The following is a 17,480-nucleotide window of genomic DNA, read 5'->3' on the forward strand; positions in this document are numbered from 1 at the left end:
CCACCAAAAAGGGAGGCGCACAACTGCATCCTATAGCAGTCCTATATACAAAATTTCAATGTTCCGAGGCTACTTGTTTTTAAGTTATGTGAAATACATACATACGTACATACATACACCACGAAAACATTTCTTCTGCATCCATTTTAAACCAGTTTTATATTTCTTCTGAAAAGAGTCCTTTATTCTATTCTTACATACTGATGTCATGCAAAACCATTATTAAATTGCATTTGATAGGAATCAAAATGGATATTTTCGTTAAAATAAGCTATCCGGAATTTTGTGATTACAATGCTTCCTTTACAAGGAAGTAAAAAGGCCCAGCGAATGTCAAAGAGGGATGAGCAGTATTAAGAGAAAGAAGAAAAAAAACCTTAGAAAGATAGCAGTTATCCAATATTTTTACAGAATTGGTTTTCCATTTCAGAAAAAAGCATTTTGCAACTTCAGCTTCTTCACCATTTTCTATTTACATTGCTAATTTTTTATAAAGTAAAATTTAATTCAAGCTTTCCTATTTTTGTTTTGTGTGTTTAGTGTTGTATTAAATATTTTTAATTTGTTAGACTTCCAATTATGAACTTACATATGAACAGTTCTTTTTTCTAAGCAAACATATGGGATCTAGGAACATATTAATTCATTTCACATTAAATCATAAGGAGAAAATTGCATCAGTTTACGATATTTTGGGTGACAAACTATCTTCAGGAACAAATTAATTTCATGAAGCAAGGTTTCATTATATTAAATAATTTATAATTTTATAAATTCAAAAAGTAGGCATCAAAAGCATGCAAGAAATTAATTTTACATTATTCTAACAACTATTTATAGCAATTTGTTTTAAAATCTTTAGGAAATTCCAGCAATGAGCTCCCTTTCTATAAATTATTATTTCCTGATTAATTGCACAGTCTTGCTGTTCTATTTTAATTTTGTTATAGGAAAATACTCACAGGAAAACAGTAAATTTACTTCGAATTTGTTATTCTGTTATAATGAACTGAATTCTGAATATAATATATTTTTTGGTGATCTAAATGTAATAAAAATTTTTTAATCCATTAATTTTGATTAAGAAGGGGGTAGCCACTGTCAAACCCAAATGCTTGCACAAAATGAAATGCAGCCTAAAATACTAGGGTTGGAACTTTTAATAGTGGCAACACAGCTGAAAAAACGCTATGCAACAAAACCAAAGAATATCGCATATACCACACGTGAACTACATACCTACCTTACATCTCAGCGAAAAGACTTTTCCTGCCTACGTCACGCACATGCGGAGTGACGCGAAGAACGGATCCTTGTATTAGCTCGCGGTCTAAAGTAAGTGTTGTCAGGATGTTTTCAAAACAAGAACAACGATGTTGGATAAAAATTGAATGTGCCAGAGGTCGTACAGCACGACAGTGTCATCAAGGGCTTCAAGAGGCTTTCGGGGAATCTGCATTGTCTTACAGAACCGATGGGTGAAAGCATTCAATGAAGGACGCCAAAACGTGGCAGACATGCTGCGGCCAGGTCATCCGAGTGTCAGCGATGCAGACGTGCAAGCTGTTGCCGCAATAATGGACAGTGATCGCCGCCAAACAATTCGTCAGCTGGCCAGACAAACAGGATTAGCGCATACGACTGTGCTGCACATTCTGAAGGAACGCCTGTCCATGAGAAAAACTGCTTCACAATGGGTTCCACATCAATTGACAGAAATGCAGAAATGGCTATGATACGATGCTGCCCGAACCCACCTGGAGCGCTATGAGCGCGAAGGAGATGCTTTTTTACGCTGTATCATTACGCTGGATGAGACTTGGGCCCGATCATACCAGACAGAACTGAAATGCCAATCAAACCAATGACATCATCATGGGTCACCACGATGTTCGAAATTTCGTCAGAACCCCAGCAATGTGAAAGTTATGGTGCTCGGCCACATGCAGCGCAAGCTGTGACTGATTTGTTCGAGCGATGGGGCTGGGAAGTGCTTTACCATCCACCATACTCCCCAGATCTAAGCCCTTATGACTATGACTTAAATCCTAAGATGAAGGAACTACTTCGTGGCACTCGCTTCCAAACTGTTCCTGAGATTCTTGCGGCAGTAGACCAGTCCATTCAAACTATCAACAAAACAAAACAGGCACTGCTACAGGTATTCTGCAACTTCCACATCGTTGGAAGCGGGTTGTACACAATGCTGGCGACTATATTGAAGGACTGTAAAACATGGTGACATGAATCACTTTTGTATTCTTTGTAAATAAATAGTTGCCACTATTAAAGTTCCAATCCTCATAGTAATGTCAACTGTAATGATACATTCAAAATGCATTACTATTCAAAATCATAAGCTTAAATTAGTTATTTGAGAAAACTACTGCAGAGTTTGATGGAAGAATAACTCTATTAAACCAATTTTAGGTTCACAAGCCTTTTTTTCTCCCTAGCATGATCACTGGTTGATTTGGGTCTGCTATGCTATATTCAGATCTCTTATTCGAAACGTGCACAGTACAAAGTCTGAGATCCAAATCATTGGGACTTTAGCATTATCAGAAATTTCAGCATTTCAAACCATCAGTTTAAATTTAGTAAGATAACATGTAAATATGGCAACACTGAAAATTTAATTATTGTTTAAGTCACTTTTAGCCCAAAAAGACACTTTTAACCCATAAATGGTTGTGGGAGAAAAATGCTAATCTCCCACAACCATTTATGGGCTAAAAGTGTCACCACATCAATCGTCACACCACAGTGGGATTCCTAAGGAGATCAGCAAGTGTTCCAAAGTGGCACGGAGAAATCACGGTTAGTTTGGAGAAAAGTCACATTTACCGACACCTGCTTCCTTTTGCTAAGTATTATAATCCCATTCCTACACTTTGCACAGGGAATTTTTTTTTCACATTATTATTAGTTTTCTTTTGGGGGCAAGTGGTCTACAGATCCAGATACTAGACCATTCTGGACACTGGACATATAGATTTCAGACTTTGTACTATATTCACTGCATATAATAAAAAGGATTTAAATAAAAAGGATTAAAGAAAAACTTACACTTCAGAAACAAAAGCATCTTTTTTAGATACTCTTCCCTGTTAAAAAAGTAACAATTTTTAAAAAATGCACTTAAAGCAAAATGTAATTGTACTTCAAAATCACTACAATAATGATTTAATATATATAATCACAGTTTTTACACTTTAAACTTCACAAATACCCTTGTCACTTTTATTATTACTCATAATTTAAATAAATATGAAGTAACCAGACTGAAACGTACTGAACATGCATATAGAACACGGAAGCAAATTATACCATGGATATTAAGAAAAACTGCAATTATTATGGATTATCTCCCAGCCTTACGATGCCTTTTAGTTAACCCGGCGGAAGTCGCACCATGAAAAGTTACTAAAGTGGGTGCGTGGGGTATCACATACCCCAATATTTAAAATACAATAAAAATATTATTATTTAGTTTTTTTTTTTTTTTTTTTTTTTTTTTTTTTCCCTCGTGTATTATAAAATAAGTGAATAATAATTGGGTTTCAAAAAGTTAATTTCTGAAATAATCTTAGAGTTAAAATTAAGATAAATGAAAATAATAAAAAAATAAGCATCATGCCTCTAAGTTTCATTGCATCTCTAATACACCATGCTTATTTTATTTCTTCAGAATTTGAAAGAAATACATTCATGTGTTCTTGGCACAGAATGTTTTCACATTTTAAACATTGCATTTACGTTTTTCTGTCCTTGGCGCGAGGACAAAATATGTATCACATCTTTCACACTTAGTTGTTTTGAATTTCATGTATTCGCTTTAATTCTTCGTCGAAACTTCTGCTTTTGTTTTGCATGCAGTACGTCAATTTCTTGGAAAAGTATTAATCTCTGATTCTTTGTTCAATACTTTTTTTTCATTAATTGTAATGCTAAGTCCTTCAAAAACAAACTTCTGTTTCTGGTTGGTGGATTAGCAGTTGAATGTAATATAATTCAAGCATTTATTACAGCAACATTCAGTGCAGGAAAGAAAATTACCATTGGCCACCTCCTTGTTATTCTGGCAATTGAATAATTGGCTGACTTTTTATCCCCTATATCCACTGCTCCTTTAGTCATATTATTAAAATATATAATTCCTGATGTTTTATTTTCTACAATAGTATCATCTATAGTATGATTGTTATATAATGTTGAAAGCATAAGAACAGTTTTTCCTTTTTTAGGAACACCAGGAATTAATGTTTTATTTTCTTCGAAACCAAAACATTGTAGAAAATATTCTTAGTTTCATCTTCAGTTTCCGAAATGCAATCTTCATGGCTTTCAAATATTTCTAATAAATCTCACAAGCGCTGCATCTCCAGTTCATAGGGACTCATTCTTTTTACCATAATGCAGTTAGAAATTTTTAAGAATTTTATGTCAAGTACTTTAAAATCACTTGCGAGTAGAAATATTTACTGTTACACTCTAGAAATAAATTTCTAAACTAAATATTCAGTCAGAAAAACACTTACACGGACAGGCGCGTGGGGTGTGTCATACCCCAGTTCCAACAAAATACCGATAAATCTTTTTCTGAAACACACAGGCAAAGAAAAGCGGTTCTGAAAGTCAACCACAACTAGAAACTCAGCTACTGAACACAGAACAGAATTTCAGTTTCACAAGTTAGGAATATTCCACTTTTACGTATGGTTGGGGTATGATACACCCCACGCGCTTTCCTGCGGGTTAAAGGAATGAAAAGTCTTTCTATAAATAAATGAAATAGAATTTCATCATATAAGCAAAAGCTCTTTTTTTTTTTTTTTTTTTTTTTTTTTTTGAGGACATAGTGAAGGACACGTGAAGCTAGAGATTAATACTACACACAACATCTATTTGAGATGTGCTCAAGGCTACTTTAAAAAAAAAAGCCAAACTGTATGCTAAAAGAAATTGTCATAAAAATTTGTGACCTTTGCTTCCAGATGATGAGTAATCCAGAACTATAAATTCTTATTTACTTTACACAGCCTTTGTAAATAAAATGAACCATAATGGTATAGAATATATTTGTTATGAGAATTACAGATCATTTTGAGAAAACCCCGATTCTAGCAAAATATTGTGCATCACTGTGCAGAATAACACATCAAAACAATATTCAGTTAAATGGATCTTAAGCTGCTGGTAGTTAAAGTTGTGCTGAAAAATTTGACTTTAACGGTGACTTTTTCTCAGAAGAGTTACACAAGGTAATTATGAGACAAGGACAGGCAAGTAGTCCAGAAACTGACTGAAAGTTCTTTTAACTACAGATTCACCTCTCTAATAACTGCCAGTTACAAAACCTGTGGAAATAAATGATGCTGAATTACTTGATCCTAGATAGAAATAGGACTGTAAGACTGCTATTTCTATCTCTGGTGGAGACCCTCATACTAGACAGGGAAAAAAAAAAGGAACAGAAGGAAACATTGAAGAGGTTACCTATCTTATTATTCGATATGGGTGACTGTTCTGTTAAAATATTTTTTTTTCTTTTTTTTTTTAATATAAATACAGTCCACGCTTATTTTCAGCTAACCTATTAACTGCCATGCCCCATTTTGGGGATTTGTCTTAGTAACAGAAATTTGGTAACTTTAAATTAGGTTGGCAATACATTGTTGTTTAAACCTTTCTCAAGCTTTTGCAAGAGTGTGATACAGTACAAAGTCTGTAATCCGGACGTCCATTACCCGGATCTACAATACGAACCTCAAAGCCACAAACTTTACGCATGTGCATAATGTATGCTTTACACACGCACGCGTTGAAAGAAATGTTTAATAAAGTAAACAAATAAATATTAAGTTTTTTTTTTTTTTTTGTAAAATTTGATACCCTTTAGATCATAATTGCTCTTTATTTCAGAAATTACGGTTTAATATTTTTAATTGTATAATTTCTGCATGCCATCTTACCAGATTTAAATTGATGATCTATAATCCAGAATCACCGATGTTCCGACGAGTCCGGATTACGGACTTTGTACTGTAGTTGTTAAATGAGCGAGCTAGAGAGTATTATTTGTGAGAAGTAAAATTTTCGTAAGTTTCAAGATTTCAACATTTTCAAAACATGGTACGTCGTATTATTATGTACATCATTTACAAGTCTTGTGTACTGCCGTGCTCTCTAATGGTTTTAGAATATATTTACTAACTATTTATCGTCAATGTGAATTTTATTTTCCAGTAAAGGCTACTTGAATGTTGATCACTATTTGGGGCTTATGGGAAATTCCATCTCTATTCCATTTAAATTCGAATTTCCAGTCTCTATGTCAATCTAGACACCCAGAAATAAATATAAATTGACAGAAAAAAAATTGGCAGTTAATGGGTTAAGAAACATCATTAGTCCATTATCTGGAATGATCTATAATCCGGACCTCAAAGCCACCTCAAATATTTTCTCATAGAACCCACAATTTGAAAATAATGAATATTCCTTAATTCATCCTGCGAAACTCTAAACAGCTTAGATGAGACATTTTCATTTCTTTCAACAGAGTTGCCACTCAAACAGGAGAATGAAATTCCCTGACTTTTCCAGGTGTGTTTTAAGAAAATTCCAGTTTATCCGCGTAATGCATGTTGGCTGTGCTAAGAGGTAAATTAATTATAGTATTACATGAGAACACAAAAATTTGCAAATTACATATGACTTATATACATATAATTCCCAAAGCATTACTATTTTAACTATAACAGAAATTGTTTTCTCAACTGAAGATTGAGATTAGAATCTGACCAATCTGGATTAAAAAATGTCTTTTTTTGCAGGCATTTTGCAGCTAAACAAAAAAAAAAAAGAAATATATTTAATGATATTTTTAAATAAATTCAGGTATTTTATATTTATTTAGCAGCATACATAAGCAAAAAATATATGCATTAAATTTTGTGATGGTATGTCATCATACTGCTAGAATTCATTTCAGGATTTTACCAAAGAAAATTCCCTGATACTTGAAAGTATTATTTACTAATAATAAATAAATTTAGAGGGTAGAAGTAGCATTAAATGATATGAATAGCATAAAATTCTATAATCCGGACCTCAAAGCCACAAACTTTTTTTTTGGTATGCTTTATGCATGTGCGTTTAGCACATAAAACAAAGCAACTTGAACAACTTGCATTAAAAGAAATGTTTAATAAAGTAAACAAAGAAATATTAGGTGTTCCCCCCCCCCTTTTAAATTTTGATACCCTTTAGATCACAATTCCTCTTTATTTCATAAATTACGGTTTAATATTTTTAATTGTATAATTTTTGCATGCCGTCTTACCAGATTTAAATTGATTATCTATGATCCAGAAAAACCTGTAATCTGGAATCGCCGAATTACGGATGAGTCCGGATTATGGACTTTGTACTGTCTTTGTTTTTTTCTGGCTAGTCTCATTCTTTTATCATGTGCTTGTGCTAGCTAGGTGGATTGGGGGCTGTGCCCTTATAAAAATAACAATAATAATGTGTTCTATAATAGTTCTGCTATGCACTTCAGAAAAATTCAAGGCAAGAAAACAATCACTTCGATTTGGAACATCTGAAACTCAAAAATGACCATTTGTAACAAAATGTTCAGCAAAACAGTATTTACATGAAAAATATACATACCAGTGCCACTGTCGTATCTGAAACAACCGTTACATAGCACTTTTTTTCTTCCTCATCCACTCTCAAAGGAACAGCTATTAAATAAAAATAAAAATACCACATTCAAATTAGATACTCTTTAAATTAAAATCATAGACAATAAATCAGTTTTCTCATATTTTAAAACAAAATTCTTAAATATTTCTTCATTACTCCAGACAAATCAGGAATTTAAACAATTTATACAAATAAAGTTTGAAAATCCTAAATTATTAAATAAAATACTGTCAGAAGAAACAACTTTTTTTTCCGAAATAAAGGGGAGATGCGATAAATACCATGAGCAAGCTAATAATTCTATTTTATTTTTAAAAAATTGCATAATTCTTTCAAGAACTATTATGAAACTTTCTGTAGCATCTGCAGCAATAGTAAATGTTAAAAGAAAACGTAAATAACATTACAAATCAATAAATTAGATTCACATTTGTGACATTATTCCAACTGATTTATAGGTAATGGGAAGGAAGACAAAGTTGCTTCTGAATGAGTTCTAGAGACAAAACTCAATCATGTCTCCTTTTTCCCCTTCATACAGCTGTGCGAAGGGAACATTGCATTTGAATGAGGTTAAACAAGTGAAAATATATTCAAATCAGTACAATTTTCCCTCTACATTTAAATACATTTTATGTCATTCAAAATTATGTCTAAATCATCTTATATATCTGTACATAATTCAGATATTTCTGTTATGTCTCTGAGAGCTTATTGTGAAAGCATAATACAGGCTTACACACATCATCAAAACCTGCGATTTGCAACTTATAAAGCTGAAGACAAGGGCCCCTCATTTTTACTGTGTCTGATATGTGAAAGCAATTTAAAAGAAGTGACTTCAGAATGCATGATAATCAATTATATTTACAGTTTTAATGATAAACAGGAGATCACTTCACTGAGTGTTCAACTACTATCAAAGATTTTTTTTGGGGGGGGGGGGTAGTCATCCAGAATATAGGATCATTTGCTTTGCCCACAATTTTAATAAAATATATTAACTTTTCCCAAGAAATGAATATTAATAAACAAAAAAAATGCACATGAAGGCTGAAATTATAAAAAAATACAATATCAAATTTCTGTAGTGTAATAAAGTCAAAAGTCTTTAATCCGGACGTCCATAATCTGGAATGATCTATAATCTGTACCTTAAAAGCTGCAAACTTTCTGCGCATTCGTTGCATTTCTGCGATTGCATTGTTCCTTAATCTTCTAATTGGATCCGCCTTATTATTTTTTGCAGACTGTTAGAGCAATTTTATAACAGTAAGCTTGAACTTTCGATTATGTCAAAAAGAATTTCCGATTCTGGAGCTGCTACAGGATATACAAAGCGAAAGCATGTTTTGATGTCCATCAAACAAAAAGTGGAATTGCTGCAAAAAATGGATAAAGGCATATCCTTTGTTTCTCTAACCATTCTGAAATCTGTTTATCAATTTCACGCTGCTCTGCGGAGGGGGAAAACGTCCCGGCGCGCAATTAACTGGAAGTTGATCTGTCAGCACAATCCTTATTCTCAGGGCAAATGTTTTTATTTTATTCGGCTTATAATTCCTTACTAAATGTAGTATTTCATCTCGTTGTATTCCGTCTTCGATATAATTTAAATCAAATTCCTCGTCATTATAGATATCATGAATACACATCAAATAGTTTTCTGGTTGCAATTTTCTAATTTTGACTATGCGTAATTTATTCTTTACGCATGCGCGCGTTGAAAGAAATGTTTAATAAAGTAAATAAATAAACATTAAGCTTTAAGCTTTTTTTGTAAATTTTGATACCCTTTAGATCATAATTGCTCTTTATTTCATAAATTACGGTTTCATATTTTTAATTTTATACTTTCTGCATGCCATCATACCAGATTTAAATTGATGGTCTATAATCTGGAAAAACTGATAATCCGGAATCACCGAAGTCCCGACGAGTCCGAATTAAAGACTTTTGACTGTATTCTTATAATGACTTTTTAAATAATTAATAATTGTTATAATTATTAAATATAATGCTTAATTATTTTTTACAAAATGTACAATTATACCCTTTATTTACAAAAATACCATATTGAACAACTATATTGTAAGCTAATAAATAACAACATTGCATTGTTTCTTATTAACTATGTGTCATTTTTCCTTTTCAGCTTTCTGTTATAGGGTAATGTTTTTAATTCCATTTCAGACAAAGTGTACTAGTGTTTCAAGGACAGGAAGGCAAGAATTTTTAAACTCAGTTAATAAATTCATGATCAATTGAAAATTCATAAAGACTTATTTTTATAATTTCTGCACGCCATCTTACCAGATTTAAATTGACAATACAGTCAGTCTTTAATCCGGACTCGTCGGGACTTCGGCGATTCTGCATTATCGATTTTTCCAGATTATAGATCATCAGTTTAAATCGGGTAAGATGGCATGCAGAAATTATAAGATTAAAAATATGAAACCGTAATTTATAAAATAATGAGCAATTATGATCTAAAGGGTATCAAAATTTACAAAAAAAAAAAGAAGCTTAATATTTATTTGTTTACTTTATTAAACATTTCTTTCAATGCACGCATGCATAGCCGAAATTAGAAAATTGCAACCAGAAAACTATTTGATTCGCATTCTTGATATTTATAATGATGATGAATTCGATTTAAATCATATCAAAGACGGAGTACATCGAGATTAAATACTACATTTAGTAAGGAATTATAAGCCGAATAAAATAAAAACATCTGCCCTGAAGATAACGATAGTGCTGACAGATCAACTTCCAGTTCATTGCGCGCTGCGAAAATCAATGTTATCATAATTAAAGTGCATCTAATAATAACATAGCCAGCGACAATACAAACACAGAACAGATACTTCATATGCCTTCAAAAAAAAATTATAAAAATTATAAAAATTAAATATATATTCAAGTCCTTAAAAATACTACCAATATATAAGTTTCAAAAAATTACAGAATTTCATATCAGCACAAATATAGGCCTGCTAATGTCTGTACTCTTAAGGGCATTCCCACTGGGGTTTATCTGAGACAACTTACGTAGCCGATCCATCTCCAAAACCAGTTTTTCCCATAGGACAGCAAGTTGAAAAATCTGAACTGCAGGCATAGCGGAGCTAGTCAACACATGGAACCGACTTTGTCAGTCAGATAACCCCAGTCGGAACAGCCTTTTAGTGATGTCACAAAATGTTGGCTATCTTAATCGTATGTGAATGATACAAGGAAAGAGCCCCTTCGGAACCAAGACCATGTTGATGAAGTTATCCAGGTTACATTAGCCAAGTTAGGAGAATTTCATCCTTTGTCATGAAAGAACACATTAACCAACCACAACATCATTTTAGAAGGTTAAATGTCTATATGTTGAACATCTATTTAATTTATCTATTAATTTTTGTTTTCCAGTTTTCATCATGCTTTTAGAGTGTTGTGTCGTGTTATGCCAAGGAAATTACAATGATAGCCCTCAAATGTCAGTACACAGATTTCCTAAGCAATGAATTAAAAAGCTAGCTATAATCATAACAGTGAGAAAATTTACTACTTCAAAATATTCTAGGGTTAAATTAAGACTAATTTTATATTCATTAAGGTACTTGCTACTGTATTTTAAAAAATGGATAGATTAATATTACAGGATTTTATTTCTATTGTACACATTATGTATAATATTGTATAGTGTAACTATTAGCATAATTATGAATCTGATTGTATGTTTGCTAATATTCACTTAACTTTCTCCAATTTTTGAGTTTGATTAATTTTATAAGCTTCAAAATTTTAAGTTTGTATGTACATAACAGAAAATTTATTTTAAGTAACTTCTTAAGTATATTTAAATTTCTTTTGAGAAACTTCATTATTATTCATCGATTAAAAATTTAATTGCAACAATATAAAATAAATAAGCTAGTTACAGCACAAAACTTTATTAAAAAGTTGTTATTTAATGTTAATTTATACAAAAAACCTAGAATTTAAATGTAATAAAAGCAAGAACATTTTCAATGTTCAACATCAAAAATGTTCTTGCTTTTAAAATGTTACTAAACAACTTCGTAAAATGACAGCAGAGGAAAATTTATTTAAAATATTGTGAATTTCATTACGGGAAAAAGGATGGGTTAATGCAAGGGACATCTGATATCCTACTATGTCATAGCACTTTTCCAGACTTAATTAAGCTCTACCACATACACTCTGGTAACAAGGACTGGAAATCTTGGCTAGCACCTATTGCAATACAAGTTGTGTACAAATGTACATATAAAATCAGTTTCTTTAATTCTTCAGAGCTTTTGTGCTTATAAATTTACTCTGTTGAAATTTAAAAGCTTCCAACTTCCTTAAAAAATATTTCCATATATCCTTCCTGTATATCTGTTATACAATTAAGTAACTTCAATGTTATTAATGGGATGGGGAGGAATTCTCTTTTCATCATTTATTTTTCATTTAATTTTACTTATTTTAAGTCACACTGTCACTTTAAAACATTACTTCAATTGTAAACATATCATAGCACACAAAAATTAATTTATAATGTATTTTTGTACATATGAATATGTTTCTGATATTATATCAGCAAATGAATTGAAAATATATATTTTCATACCTATCTTTTCTCTCTCTATATATATATATATATATGTGTGTGTGTAATATATTCAAGAGCAGGAGGAGGAATATTGATTGTGTAGAAGTGCTGATCCATAATGACTAGGAAATTGGAGGCGAATGCAGATTAAATCTTCAGTTTTATTTTCAGCAACATTTTGCGGCTACACACACAAGTCGGCACATTAAAAGTGTCTGTTCCAAAAGGCTTACATTGTTTTTTATAACTTTATAGCAAGAAAGCAGCAGCAGACAGACAGCTTGCTAGGCCAAAGCGTGGAAAGCAAGTGTGTTATTTTCAGGGTGAAATCTCTCAATAAATTATGATTGGACAGTTAATATTGCTCAAAAATTACTATTGGTTGGTTGAGTTTTAGTTCCATTTACATCATTATAATTACATAAAAATCATATGACATAGAATAGTCTCGAAATGACGCAGTGCAGAGAGGGGTTACTATTTTTAGAATAGAGAAGGAAAATTAATTTACGCTGCTAATTTAATCTTTTACATATTCTTTATTTTTCTTACATATATATGATATTTTAATGTGCGCTGCTTGAAAATGATGTGATGATAGAAGAAAGTGGTACTTTTAACATCTGACAGTCATAAAAGCTGAGTATAGAGGCATGAAGATGAAGCTGACAAAACTGAATTGGAAGACTCACAACATTTATTTTCTGTGCACATCAAACCATTTCTTTGTAGACAAGATATTTTTCAATCATAGCCAACTACAATAATTTTTATGTTACACGAGCCGAAAATAATACTACGCTATCCCAGGTAAAGAACAAAGGAGGACAATTAAGCACAGCAGTGCAGAGAAGTTTTTCAGAGCACAAGTTAAGGAAAGATGACGTTAATTCCTCGCAAAGCAATATTTATACTAGGCAGGTGCATGTGTGCAGCTAAGCTGCGATTTGTTATTTTTAGGTTCTCTTTGTAAGCAGCGTTGTAAATGTCATATGATTTTGAAAAGATCTCGAATTTGGGAGAAAAGATGAACTTAGGGAGAGAACTTAAAATTTAGAATAGTCAACTTTGAAATTGGCAATTATTTCTCAACATAGCCATTGTGTTTTATTAATATCTTACATATAGTATATATATACACATCATTAGAAGAAATCATCCTGTTAGTAAAAAAAAAACATATACCTCATACATATACTGTAAAAACATATACATATACTGGATAAGATTTTACAGCATACTTTTACAACAGGAAGAGGATGACCAATGGTGATTAGCAGCCACCAGTTTGTGACATCAAGATCTAGTAATTGAGCTCCTATTTAAGGAGGTATTGGTACAGTACAGAATGCTTTGAAATTTTAGGCTTTCAGTAAAATGGCAATATTTTTTTAATGTAAATATAATAATTACCTCTTATTAAATCCAATTTTTCCAGTTCACCTCCAAGAACTTTCATTTCATCTGGTGTTTTATAAAGATAAGCCTAAAATAATTAACTTGATATTAACACACATTAAGAATAAAAATACAAACTATTACTAAAACAGAAATTAGTGCAATTTTATAATCAAGATGTGGAAGGCTTTGATATAGAGCATACGTAATCAATATTTGGAATAAATGCCTTCCACATCAGGTAAGTAGATAAAAACTTTTATTTTACAGAGCCACACATCACTAAGCTGACTGCTCAAATAAAATTGATGAATTAAAATATTTTGCTCTTACTGTTTTCTAAGCCATGATTCCAAGTAATTCAGTGTCCTCTAATCCATTATCACACCATTTCTTGGTCTACCAATGAGCAGTTTGTTTTCCATATGATGGTGGTATATTGGCTTGTTGCAAATGGAATTGCCACTAAATAAAGTTTGTTTCAGATAAGGTATTTCAAGATCATCCCCCCCTCCTAAACCATAGTAATAACTGCTATAGTAGGCTTTCACTTTGCTAAAACCCCTATTTTCCTCTGTGTGGTGATATCACATATTACAAACGTAAATGAAGGAAGGGTTACTCTGACACAGAAGTGTTTATTTCATAGTTGTTAAAGAAAGCAAGCATTGAGGTTGACCCAAATTTAGAGTTCATGCAACATCATGCATGGATGATACAATTACAATATTCCTTTTGTTCAATGAGTATCAAATACTAAATAACGTCAGTATCAAATCAGTCACGAAACTCAGTCAAATAAATTGCTATACCTTTACAAACTGAGAAATTCAACAGCAGTTGCAGTAAAACACATCAGTAAAGATTCGGTGGCAAAATAACTAATGAGAGAACTGTTTACCAATGCTTTACAAAATTCAGCTCATGAAATTTGAGATTATAAGACAAATAGTACTACTGTTCTTCTTCCACTCATATAATTGATATAAATAAATAAAAGGATTTATCAAATCAAATCTACGACAAATGTGCAAAAGATTAAGTATGCATTTTTCAACTGTATTACGACACTTCAAAATAACATGAAAACCCATGTCAAATGGGTACCTACAGAACTCATTGACTCTACAGAACTCTAAAAGCAAAGCACAGCATTTGGGAGTCTGCTCTTCTGCCTCAAAAAGAAGAAAGATTCCAGCAACAAAATGACGGTAAGCAAATAATATACAATAAATATTCGTCACAGTAGTTAGATGTTATAAATGCTCCAGGAAAGACTCTATAAGCACTTTGAATATGAAGATAATGTTTATTGTGTGGAGTTCTGTTGGCATTATTCACTATTCATTATTTCCTCAACGTTAAACAATAAATATGGCTCAATATTGCTCAGATATGAGGCAAATGCTTGATAAATAATACATTTAGCAATCAGCACTTGTGAATATACATGGAATCATATATATTCAGGTTAAAGCTCAATCGCATATAGCAATATCAAGAATAGAGCAAATCAACAATTTGGGATACAAAATTGTGCCTCATTTTTTATCTTCTGACATTTTCCAAAAGATTACCATTTTTTGTCCACGAAATGCTTTGTCAATGACATCAGTTTACCAGGCAGTGGAAGGCACATCCAGAGACACCAATTTTTATAAACATGATACAGTACAAAGTCCGAGATCCAGACATCCAACATCCCGAATGATCTAAAATCCGGACCTCAAAGCCACCAACAATATCTTTTCTTTTTTGTATGCTTTAACTTTTACGCATGCGCATTTGAATTTGTTCTCCATAATAAAATATGTAGAGGTTCTGATTCTTAATTTCACTTAGGCACTAAATAAAATACCTCATTATTCAAGAAACAATTACTTTAGCATAAATTTGTGTGATCAGTAATTTGGCTCTGTAGCTGTGTATCTGCTTGGTCTGAAACATTCTACATAGAAACATCATTGATTTTACACTAATATTTTAAATCCCTGACGCCAATCTGGCGAACCATCATTATATTTTGCTTTCATCACTGCTTGTTTATCAACACATGGAAACTTGGGTACTGACTCATGCAGCAATGCCTAAATAATTTTTTTTATATTAGTAATTGGCTATATGTTGACATTACACTTGGCGACGATTACAGATAAGATAAATGCGCTAAGAAAATGTTGACAAGGAAAAATTTTAAAAATTTATTTCGATATGCTAAAAACAGTTTTTGTTAATGATACTCATAGACCAAAAGATTACATTAAATGCTGTTTGAATTAAGAATAACTGATTTGTTATTCACAGCAACCCAAAATTTGCGCCAGAGCTCGTATAACCACACCGGGTGGCAGAATTTAGAAAAGAGAAAATGTTTTGGGTTTAGAGAAGCAACAAATAGCAAAATTAAAGGATGACAAATTTTTCAGAATTTAGGGAAAGCACTGGGATCCAAAATTTAGGGACGGCAAAACTTCAGAACTTAGCAACAAGGCACTAGGCAGTAGAATTTAGGACCCCCAAGAGACTGCATTAGGCGGTACAACGTCTAGCGCCAGTCGTCGATAAACTAAGTATAAGTCAATAAGTATATGTGCGAATTTACTTCTTCGGAATTCAGATAAGCCTTAAGCATGCACAAAAAATAGGCGTAAGTACAATAAATAACTAAATTAATACAATTCAGGCTTAACAACTTCAGTGAACGATAGAGGCAAGACAAAATTTAGCGTAAGAACTTGTCTTTCTTACCCAATCTCATGACACATAGCCAATAATGTATAGCGAGCGTCATTAAGCTAGGCTAAAAGTATACTTTACCGATTCTAATGAATTCCAGTTAATATAGCAGATTGCTCTGTTCCTTAACTTTTTTATTTGATCCAGCTTATTATTTTTTGCAGGCTGTTATTTTTACAGCAATTTTATGAAAAATCAAAGTTCTTCTGTTGAACTTCCAATTATGTCGAGAAAAGTTTCTAATTCCTGAGCTGCAAAAGGATTTATAAGCAAAAGCATGCTCCAATGTCCATTAAACAAAAAGGTGGAATTGCTGCAAAAAATGGATAAAGGCATATCCGTCTCAAAATTATGCGAGGAGTATGGCATTGGAAAGCCAACTGTATATGACATAAGAAAAGAGAAAAAGGAATTTTGTGTGATTCCGACACTCCATTTGTAATGAATAAAAGAAAAAGTATCCGTTATGTTAGATGTGATGATCATGGCAAAGTAATGATTGGATGGGTCAAACAGCGTCATAATGAGGGCATGCCATTGATAGATACAGTGCTAATGGCTCAAGCCAAAATATTTCATGAAGAAATAAACTTGAAAACTGAGTGCACTATTCATCATGTAGATTAACCAAATTTAAGAATAGCCATGGTATAATTTATAATTGCCATATTCTGCATGAATGCAGAAGTGTAATCTTTTCGTAATCGGAAATAATACCAAACTTTAGCATTTAAAGGAGTAAAGAATTTCCCTGTCATATATCATGAAAATTAAAGAGCATAGATGACACAAGCGTTAATAAATGATTGGTTTGAAAATCATATCCAAGTCTCAGCAACATTTGAATTCGGTTGGTTCATTTATTACTTGAAGAAACAAAACTGTCCTGATTGTAGCCAACTGTTCAGTGAAGGATAATGTATCTATATTATTGTTTTCTCCAAGTGCTACGCCCATCATTCAGCATATGGATACTGTAGTAGTGCGCATGCTGAAATGCAAATATAAAGCA

The 17,480-nt window shown here is 32.2% G+C and overlaps 1 protein-coding gene across 8 annotated transcripts in view; it reads right to left on the reverse strand.

Annotated features, from left to right (window-relative positions):
* Nucleotides 1–17,480, reverse strand: part of LOC118193430 (uncharacterized) — a 123,925-nt gene that overhangs the window by 64,462 nt on the left and 41,983 nt on the right. For all 8 annotated transcript variants that reach the window (XM_035364523.2, XM_035364518.2, XM_035364516.2 and 5 more), the window contains 3 exons: nucleotides 13,748–13,820; nucleotides 7,681–7,754; nucleotides 3,070–3,107 (listed from right to left, as the gene is read on the reverse strand). In XM_035364523.2, the coding sequence (XP_035220414.2) occupies nucleotides 3,070–3,107; nucleotides 7,681–7,754; nucleotides 13,748–13,820 (185 nt within the window). The remainder of the gene's footprint in view (nucleotides 1–3,069; nucleotides 3,108–7,680; nucleotides 7,755–13,747; nucleotides 13,821–17,480) is intronic.

This window comes from Stegodyphus dumicola, chromosome 10 (genome assembly GCF_044657685.1).
Source record: "Stegodyphus dumicola isolate Sdum_Otavi_A_Nest chromosome 10, ASM4465768v1".
Lineage (NCBI taxonomy): Eukaryota > Metazoa > Arthropoda > Arachnida > Araneae > Eresidae > Stegodyphus > Stegodyphus dumicola.